The sequence below is a fragment of the Epinephelus lanceolatus genome, chromosome 10, assembly GCF_041903045.1.
Source record: "Epinephelus lanceolatus isolate andai-2023 chromosome 10, ASM4190304v1, whole genome shotgun sequence".
In the NCBI taxonomy this organism is placed as follows: Eukaryota; Metazoa; Chordata; class Actinopteri; order Perciformes; family Serranidae; genus Epinephelus; species Epinephelus lanceolatus.
This window is the reverse complement of record NC_135743.1, coordinates 18,765,935-18,776,439: the sequence shown is the minus strand read 5'-3', so window position 1 is coordinate 18,776,439 and position 10,505 is coordinate 18,765,935. Positions and strand designations below refer to the sequence as shown.

Below are 10,505 nucleotides of genomic sequence, written 5' to 3'. Positions count from 1 at the left end.
GTTCAAACCAACAGTAGATACTAACTTGGGTTTATTTCATTACATAAAATAGAAAAGAAAACAAAAAGACTGCTCCACTTCTGGTCACTTCTGCGTCGGTAGAGATACGTCATGAAGAGATTTTCTCTGCAAACATAACAAAAATTTACTTTAAAAATGTGCAGCAAATCACAAACATCCGAGATTAGAAAAGAGAGCTCACCACTAAAACATCACTGAGATCCTTCAAGTCGTCCAGGATCCTGTTGCAGAGGGTGATCTTCTCAGACAGGCTCACCAGTCTGTCCCCGACCACCTCCAGGTTCTGTGGATGATAAAACATGTCCGAAGTAGTTTTTGGGCACACAGTGATCAGAAGTTGAGCTTTAGATTGTGTCTGACCTGTTTCACCAGTGACACGCCCTCATCGTTGCGCAGGGTCACTGTTTCCTCTGTACAACCTGTAACTGTTAACAAACACACTCAGACAGATATTAATAATATAAGAGTTAGCTGATAGATGCATGTGTTGTTACCTGTGTCCGAAGCCATGACAAGAGACTTATCATTTGTCTGGTAAATTTTGCATTGTGTGTGAGCTCTGTGTTTTAGGCAGGTGCTCACAGGTGATTATAATTTCCCTAATTAATGAGTGATGAGGAGGCCAAGCAGGCAGGCAACTTGAATTTAAAAAAAGATATGAGCGTTTGAAGAAATAAGTTGCATACAACAACATTTGAGCTGCAAACAACCCCAGCCCAGGATGTTTTCTTATTTTATTTTATTTAGTTTAGTTTAGTCTAGTTTAGTTACATTTACTTGCACATACATGTATAGAAAATACAGGAAAAAGAAATTAAAACCTTGTGCAGGAGAGGTTAGAAGCCAAATGGCACAGCTCTTTAAAAAAGCAATGTTTTATACCATCAGCTCTACAAAATATTTCATTTAATTTAATTTTATATTTTTGTTCAATAACATCAATTAAGTAATTTAATTTAAAACAGCTATCACACAATCAGAAGTCCAAACTTTATTTACACCGGAGATCTGAAACAACGTGCTGCTGGCCCTTTAAGAAAGTCCGCGTCATTGTTTGGGGGCGTAACCCGGAAGCCGCCTGTTATTTCATCGGGCGACAACATGCTCCCTGGCTGAAATTAGACCTCCGCCGCTGTATCTTTGATTATATGAAGTGTGTTCGTCACATCGCTGCTGAGTTACTGAAACCCAGAGGCGCTCACAGCTCAGCCGCGGCTCGTTCACCCGGAGCAGACATGTGTAAAGAGCTGAAGACCAAAGTGCTGAATCTGTTAGCGCCGACCTCCAATGAGCCGAGTGTTCGTCAGGAGGGCCACACAGGTTAGCTCTCACACACAGCAACAGTGCACGTGCGTCCCTTTACAGTGTTGGTGTCTGACCCTGATAGATTTTAGCTACTGAAGAAAGATTAACAGGTTGTGTTTGCGGCGTAAACATTGCAGCACGTTACATCAGAAACCTGATTGTCCAGTCGTGCATGTCATGGACCTGCCCAGACCTCAGACTGTACACAGCCTGTTGCTCAGACACAGAGTTCACGTCATAGTCCAGATGTTTAGGAAAGTTTCATTAAATACTTGACTACTACCTTAAGAAATAGTAACCCGTACATATGGTCATTATTTTAGTAAGATGTTAGTAGCACCCCAGTTGCTGTACCCTGTTAGTTTAGATTTGCTCATAAATTGAATTGGAAAGTGTCTCCCAAATATCTCCTTACCAATAATGTGAGGGAAGTTTCTTCAGTAACCATACATGGATGTTATCCTGTCATTCTCTTTTTTTTTTTGACATTAAAAATACAGATGTGTTGACTGTTCATTTTGTGTCCAGAAACACTGTTGCATTCGGCAGTGTCCCTACACTAACCAAAAAGATGTATCCAGATATATTGCTGATAACAGTGACTCTGAAGTTTCTCTTTACTGGAAAAATGCACCATTTGGTATCTACTTTAAGAATAATAACAACAATAATAATAATAATAATAATAATAAAAACCTCCATATATTCAATTTGATGATCATTCAAGCAGAGTTTCACATTCATATGTCCAAGTTTAGCCAGTCTAAACATGTAGCCCATTTTTAGTATTTGGAAATGAAACTAAACAATGAATTAAGACCATTTTAACTCAAAAAAATAAGAAAGCTGCAAAAACCATTCAAACACACTTGAGGACTTACAGATTTGTAATTAGTGAATCATTATGAGTAATTGCTCATTACAGAGTTTTACATTACTCACAGATGCACTAATGTGTAAGCATCATTTTTAAAAAAAAAAAGTATCTGTTTCAAGCTGAACAGTAGAAACAATAGCTATGTTTTATATGTTATGCATGTAACGCTTATTCTTAACCAGTATGCTACTTACCGCAGTTATGAGATCAGTGTTGTAGAGGGGGGTGCATAGTTCTCTTTGAAACACAGTGGACAGAGATGGGCAAAAATACACCAAAAAATATGTTGTTAGAAATTACAAATACTTGGTCACGAAATGTGTCAAATTAAAATACAAGATACTGGTCTGGCTGTGTGAGACTAAGTGACAGTAATGCACCAGTTCTTTCAGATGACAATAAGACTGGGCATTTAGTAATAGTAAGTAGTAAGATCTTAAACTTCACAAGCAACCAATTATGAGTGCAAAAGACACAAACAGTACCATTACAGCAGAGTATGATACAGTACAAAATACATTAAGAGAAGTTTACAACTGGAGATATAAATCTGTCTAATTTGTGAATAAAATGACATGGCAGCTAATGTATTTTAAAGATGCAAACACAAGCCCTTTTTGTGACAAATTACATTTCTTTTTCTGCCAATATACTCAAAATAGTCAGAGGTAATTAAATACGGATTTTAAATACAGTTAATAGAAATACTGCAGTGGACTAGATGTATGAAGTAACACAAAAAGTGAAAAGTGCTGTTTTAATGTAATGGTTTTTTAATTCAATTAGACTTCAAGTCATTACTAGAATACATTTAGGGGACTCACAAAAAAAAAAGATTTTTCTAAGAAAGGTCAACATGATGCAGCCGAGGCTGAGACATCTTGACTTTTATAGCTTTTAAAACATCTCGCCAAATGACTGCAGTTGAAAATTAGCCAGCTGGCAAACACTGGCCCATTACAGAGAAATGTTGATTAATGTGTGTTGTCCCTTTAAGTAAAATAAATTGAATTAAATCTCTAGTATGGGTTAAGATCCAAAGTACTACACTCCCACACAATGCATCTAAATAGCAGTGTTTGACTCAGTTCTGTAACTGTTCTCACAGGCTGAGTAGCCCTTAGTCAACCTTTTATTTTAACTTGGAAATACGAGTTGGAGACCGTTTTTCTGTGTAGGAAAGAATAAATAAATGAAAAAAATAAATAAAAATAAATAAAAAATATTTAAAAATAAGAAACTACAAATTCAAAAAAAATCCCAGTCACCCAGGACACATTTAAAAACTTAGATAAAAATGTCAATAGAAAGTACGAATGATAAAACATCAGAATAGTAAAATGATAAACTCTTAGAAAACATAAGGAATTAAAATTTAAGGAAATAAATGAATGAACTGAAATGGGGACAGCTGAAAGTGAGAGAGGGTGAAATTAAAAATTTAAATTGCCCTAAGGATAAAAATGTGATAAACTGGATTTTCGACACTCAGTAAAAAGTGTCGGCACCTGCAACATAATCCAAACTTTGAGCATGTTTGATAAGGATAAGATTCACATATGAAATAATTGGAAGACGTGCAATTTATGACCCACCTCCTCTGCAAGTTTCTCTCTTTCAGCCCTTAAATACACCAAAATCAGTTTCCGATATAAAACTGACCTGCTCAGTGTAGTATGGTTTAAACCGGTGTAAAATTTTGTTACGTTTGTCATCATGGTGCCTCCATTGACCCTCCTTGTTTCTGAACTGCAGATGGTGCTGAAATCCTGAGTTGCACGGTGAAGGCTCTGAGGGAGGGTCATGTGGTCGCTGTGCCCACAGACACCATCTACGGCCTGGCGTGTCTGGCCCAGAACTCTGAAGCCGTGAAAAAAATCTATGAAATCAAAGAACGAAATGGACACAAACCGCTGGCCATCAGTGTGGGAGAAATCCAGGATATCTACAAGTAAGTGTGTGCGCGGGTGTCTTCAGTGTTACCACCAGAATGAGAGGATGACTTTGACCTGGGCCTGATGGATGGTGAACAGTGAACGTGACAGGCTGATATTTCACACACTTTGAGTGCAGGTTTTTTTTGTAATTTAAAATATCAGTGGTAACTGTCGGCGTCAGTCCTTCAGGAGGTGGTTTCTTTGCAGACCTTCCATACAGCACACAAGTGTTAGTCATCCACAGATGTGTCACATGTAGAGAGGCAGAGACATCGTCTGTGCACCAACAAGACACATTTTTACATCCTGAGTGACAGTCACACCTGCTGTCACAGAATACCACAGCATTCATTATTTCATTAGCTCAGTGAACATGTCTTAAATTAAGGCATTTGTAAGTTAATCACAAAATTAATAGAGAGGCGATGAGGCAGACTATTAAATGACAACATCCTGAAATGTGTAACATCACTGTAGACTGTATACAATAATGGATGTAGCCATCATGATGTCACCCACATTTTGAAGCCTCAAGTTTGAGGTCGCTGTGGCCACATTTCGTTTGGAGCCTACACGACACGCCCCTGCAAACCACACCCACCACCAGCACAACACCAACCCACCAACACAACAGTTATTAGTGCCCAGCTACAATGCCACGTAGTAGTGATAGACCAAGGGGCAAAGGGGGGTGACCGTGGACTGATGTGGGCGGGTCACGTAGCTGCTCCAACTGCAGGTATATCTTGCACAGCAAGTTTGGCATTTTGGTCAGCGCCATCTTGAATTTTTTGAGCTGTCAATCCGTCCATTTTCATCTGCTTATACGGGGCCGGGTCGCGGAGGCAGCAGACTGAGCAAGGTGCCTGAGACGGCCCTTGTCTCAGCCAGGTTTCCATGCCTGGAACACCCATATCGGGAGGCGCCCAGGAGGCATCCTGATCAGATGCCCGAACCACCTCGACTGACCCATTTCGACGCGAAGGAGCAGCGGCTCTACTCTGAGCTCCCTCCAGATGTCTGAGCTCCTTACCCTATCTCTAAGGCTGAGTCCAGGAAATTCATTTTGGCCGCTTGTATCCAAAATCTCGTTCTTTTAGTCACTTGTTGGAGCCAGAAGACAAGAGGGTGGAGCTAACCCTGTAGCTATGAGCACGGTTAGCATGTTGCATTTACAGCTACAGTTAACTGTGATAATGTTAATGCTACTTTTTGCTAATGAAAAACAGGCTAAAAACCATCAAAGATACTTTACAAAGATACTGAATATTCATCTCTTTAGAGCGGGGGGCTGTCGAACTCATTTAGTTAATGGGCCACGCACAACCCAATCTGATCACAAATGGACCAGATAGTAAAACCACTGTATAATATCCTATAAATAGAAACCCCTCTAAATGTTCCCCTTTCTTTAAGTGTAAATATGCACGCTCTGAAAATGTTCATCCTTTCACAAAGCAGGTGATGAACAGATGATCAACTTGTCTCCATGCACAGGTACTGTAAGGTGAAGGTGAAGGAGGCGCTGTTGGCTGACCTGCTGCCTGGTCCCGTCACTCTGGTGTTTGAGAGATCTGAAGCACTGAACACAGACCTGAACCCCTTCACTCCAGTAAGTCAGCAACTTTCAACCTGATGTTACTGAAAATAAAACTGGTTTATTAATGAATGTCAGTCGTGTGTTGTTTACACGTCCATGTGCTGCTCAGCTTGTAGGCGTACGTATCCCAGACCATGACTTCATGAGACGTCTCTGCCAAATGTGTGCAGAACCACTCGCACTTACCAGCGCCAACGTCAGCTCACACACCAGCACCGTGGCTGTACATGTAAGTGGAAGAAAGTACACTACAACTTGAAAGACATTTTTACAGTCTCACATCCACTATGTTTTAAAATTTCATTCAGTACGTTTCCCACAGCATTGGAACGGTGTCTCTCTGTGTTTTATCTCTATGTCATGTGAGTTTACAAAATGTTTTTTAATCTTAAACGCTGCTGTGTTTCTGCCTCTGAAGGAGTTTCAGGAGCTCTGGCCAAACCTAGCAGTGGTGGTGGACGGCGGACCGATTGGAGACAACAGCCGCCTCGGATCAACAGTGGTCGACCTATCAGTGCTCGGCAAATACCGCATCATCAGACCCGGCTGGTGAGTTCATACTGGGACCCAGTTACCTTTCACTTTGTGCAGTTGCATGTGCCTTTCTTTACTCTGCTGAGCACTCTCCTACTGCACTGAGCAATTACTTTAGCATTCAAGTGGCTACCCATTTTTTCATTGATATAATTTTAGCCTCTTCACTATTTATCACTGTACACATGTACACAAATATATTACCATGATTAAAGGTCACATTATACTTTCATGCGACAAAATAGCTGTGAGGATGTGATGGATCAGATTGCAATTATAAATAAATATTGATCAGAGCAATGTGTAAACACTGTATGAAACTGATGCTGCAGTTTGTCATATGTGCAAAGCTACATCACCGTTAGAATAATGACTTGTGCGTCTCCAAACATATTTGCATGTCCCAAAATCCTTCCCACATACTAAGCAGGCTTTTAGCATGCAGTGTGTTCACAGTGACAAAGTGACACTCAAAGCAGACAGTATGCAAACTGAATACAGTCAGTTTGAGTGTGGAGGATGGTTACAGGTGGAACATACTGAAATAGATTATTTTAATGTCTCTTTGTGAAGTTTGAAGGTCCAGTGTGTAGGATTTCGGGGGTATATTGGCAGAGATATGATTTGGGAATTTAAGTTTGTTTTCTGCAGGCAAAGTTGAAGAGGAAACGTACCCTTAAACTCAGCAGTCGTACAGGCTGTAAATGAAGTGAATTGGAGACAGAGTGAATATATGCAAGACTGAAGTATAATGTGATTGTACCGTCAGGTTTCCTGCTTACTAACCAAGTCAGAGAGAAGGCAACGTACACACCAAAGAAAAGCATGAGCTGATTTCCTAGAAAGATCCACCTGCGTCAAACACCTGACAGTGCTTTTTGTTTCCTGCTGCTGCTGTGCTTTCTACTGATGCAACATCATCACAATGTGCTCCACCACTGGGAGGATGAGCCTCCTGCACCACCTGCTGTGATTATGAATCTCCCAGAAATTAATTAACAATCTGAAGTCAGAGAATGTGCAGACAGAATATGTAAATACACAGAAGTAATCAGGGGTGTTGGAATTAATTAGTGGACTAAAACATGGTTCTTGACACAAATGGGCACCAACAGTGATTAAAATCTTGTTGAGTAGGTTTATTGCATTGTGTCTTATAGACTATATAAAATAATGGACGCAGTGACGTCACCCATTGATTTGTGGACTTCTGTTTTGAATTCTCAAGTAAAGCATTTTAGCCGTCCCCATTTTGGGTTTTTGGAGCCGGAAGTGACCATATTTGGACAAGAGGATGGGCCAAACACTAGCGCTAGCTGCTAGCTTAGTCAGCACGGTGCATTTACAGCTATAGTTAACTGTGATAATGCTAATTGGCATGAGCGAAAAACAGGATTAAAACCTTTAAAACAAAATGTACTTGCCTGAAAAACTGAAAATCCGACTCCTTTTAAAAGGTCTTTTATTACAACCAAACACTGAACAAGACTTTATTAGGCAACCCAAAGATTTAACTTAACTTAAATGAACCAACGTTCGTCACCATGACAGGGATTTGGCAACAAATGGCACCCACCTGTCACTCAAAGCAGCCACGCCTTTAATATGCATAACTGTAAATGCAAACAGCAGTGTAATATAAAAATTCAGCTCCTGTACCCCTGTACAGTTGTCATGAACGGGAAAATTGGCTATAGAGACAAAAATCCTTTTTTGTACCAGGCTGTAAACATGTTAATTTCTGCTTTAAAGTTGGCCATTTTAACATGGGGGTCTGTAGGGGTTGACTCGTTTCAGAGCCAGCCTCTAGTGGTCATTAGAGGAACTGCATATTCTGGCACTTTAGCTTCATTTACAGCCCCAGAGGTTGCTGCTTGGTGCTCTCACATTTACCCTGAAAGACACTCTGTACATTAAACAAGAACTGTAACGCTGTTTTTTTCAGTGCCCTTTCTTCTACGGTTGATGTGCTGGAGCACAAATACGGACTGTCAGAGGACTCTGGGGAAAAATGACCTTTGAACTCTCCACAACACACGCTGAGACGCACAACCAGCTTTGACCCCGAGGCTTCTTCAGAAAAGATGAATCCTTTTCATGTTCACACGGAAGTCTTTCCGGGGAGGATGAGAACTCAGGAACAACTGGATGGCAGATAATGTTCTGGTGGCTGCTTTAAGGTCTGGAGTAAGTTTTACCTTTTGATAACCATATTTTGTGCCTTACTGTGTCTGCTATCATGGGATTATGTGGGATCTCAACATAGAACAGGTCACCTATACAGTATGGGATTCTTTTTTTTAATTTTATTTTTTGCATAAAATTAAAACTATGTATCTTTTGTATCATCAAAACAGGTGGTTTAACTGATATGAATGGTTTGAGTTTTTATTTTAATATTTCTATAATGGTAAGAGGTGATGAAGACTCCTTTTTTATGTCCTGAATAGTTATTTGTGATACGAGGTGGGAGGAACTCTTGAGAATTGCATTGACTATAGATTAAGCCTGTTGAATCCAGAACTATTTTTTACTAACTTATGAATCCTCTGTATTTATTTGATCCGCATGTCAGTTTAACAGCGTCAGGCTCACTCTACAGTTTGTCAGCAACTACAGTCACAATAACTGTTTTATGTTGTAGTTTAAAGGGACAGTTCACCCCAAAATAAAATTTAGATATTTTTCCATTTACTTGTAGTGCTGTTTATCAGTCTAGATTGTTTTGGTGTGAGTTGCAGAGTGTTGGAGATATCGGCCGTAGAGATGTTTGGCCTCTCTTGACTATAATGGAACTAGATGGCACTTGACTTGTGGTGCTCAAAGCGCCAAATTATATTAAAAAAACTCAATAGCAATGTCTCCTAGAAATCTGACCTGGTTACTCAAGCTAATCCTCAGAACTTGTTGTGAGCAGTTTGATATAGGAACTGTTTCTTTCTACCAAACTACACTTGCTAAACGTATCACTGCGCAGATGGAAGTGTGCATCCACTCACGTATGAGAGGCTTGTACTCGTGACAGCACGAGATGTAAACATTAATGGCGTCCTTCTCGGCTGAGCTGTAACATTAGATAGCTCAGTGGTGCTAGGTGAGCTAGTTGTAGATGCACTCTTCCTTCTGTGCTGTGATACAGTTGGCGGGGTTAGTTCAGTAGAAAGAAAATAGTTCATATTAGGGCTGCCCCTGACTAAGAATTTTCCTAGTCGACCAATAGTCGTCATTTAGCTCCATTAGTCGACTAGTCGCCTACATGTTTATGATATTAATTCAGTTATTAAATGATATATTTTGGGCGGGGCAACACAATGATTTGAGTTGAAGGTGTGAGAAAGAATAGTATTAGTAACATTGTTAACACTGTGCTACATTACAGAGAAATACAAAACCATACTAATGAACCTTCATTAATATAGGCCTATATTTTATCTACAAGTGCACGTCACACACTGAGCGAGCCGCCTGTTAATGACGCTGTCAGCAAAGCAGTAATGATTGTGCTAAGTGGCTAATGGGCATGTAGCTACTGACATGTTTCAGATGATACGTCATGTTTGTAGTCGACCAATGAAGATGAGTTTACATATCACCTTGGGTTCATCCTTCACCTTCTCAAAATGATCCCACACTTTGGATTTCCTGCCCGACATGTTATTAACTAGCCTGTGGAATAACCGCAGGTACCAGCCCTGGAAATTAGGGGCCGTACACATGCTGCATCTTTAACCGCCTGGAAAACTTGAGGTCGGGCGCTGGATGCTGGATACTGGATACTCTCTTGCGTCTTTTTTTGTGCTGGCTTTCAAGAGCACGGTGGCGCTTTGCGTGATTGAAGACAGACAACTCACACCAAAACAGTCTAGATTGGTAAACAGCACTACTGATAAAATATGTTTTTGATTTTGAACTATCCATTTAAACTATATTTCATTCACAAATTGGGAACATATTTCAAAGATGTGTCGATTAGCACATGTACTAAGTGGAAACTCATAATGAAATTCATCCGCCCACCTGTATGTTAAAAATGAGCATTTTTAAAATTCCCATCACCTGCTGTAAACTTGTTTTAATGGACTGTAAAACCTTTGCACAGCCACAATAAAATGTTTTTTTTTCAGTATCAGACTGTCATTCATGCATAAGAAGCTATTTTAGAAATACGCCTGTCTTTATTTCAGGTGTCTGAAAGTTAAGTGTTTTTAGAAAAAAGAAAAACCACTCAGAA

At 40.0% G+C, this 10,505-nt stretch overlaps 1 protein-coding gene and 1 long non-coding RNA gene across 2 annotated transcripts; one reads left to right on the top strand and one right to left on the bottom strand.

Moving 5' to 3' along the window:
• Positions 1-13: 13 nt before the first annotated feature.
• Positions 14-609, bottom strand: LOC144464507 (uncharacterized). The gene is made up of 4 exons (XR_013492204.1): positions 516-609; positions 382-446; positions 203-304; positions 14-126 (listed from the first exon to the last, which is right to left on the bottom strand). It is a non-coding gene; the product is annotated as an uncharacterized LOC144464507 (long non-coding RNA).
• A 484-nt stretch (positions 610-1,093) lies between these two features.
• On the top strand, positions 1,094-10,495 carry yrdc (yrdC N(6)-threonylcarbamoyltransferase domain containing). Its single transcript, XM_033640026.2, has 6 exons — positions 1,094-1,341; positions 3,959-4,154; positions 5,638-5,752; positions 5,850-5,969; positions 6,159-6,289; positions 8,220-10,495. Exons 1-6 carry the CDS (start codon positions 1,170-1,172, stop codon positions 8,287-8,289), a joined length of 804 nt encoding a protein of 267 aa, XP_033495917.1. The 5' UTR covers positions 1,094-1,169; the 3' UTR covers positions 8,290-10,495.
• The last annotated feature ends 10 nt before the right edge of the window (positions 10,496-10,505 follow it).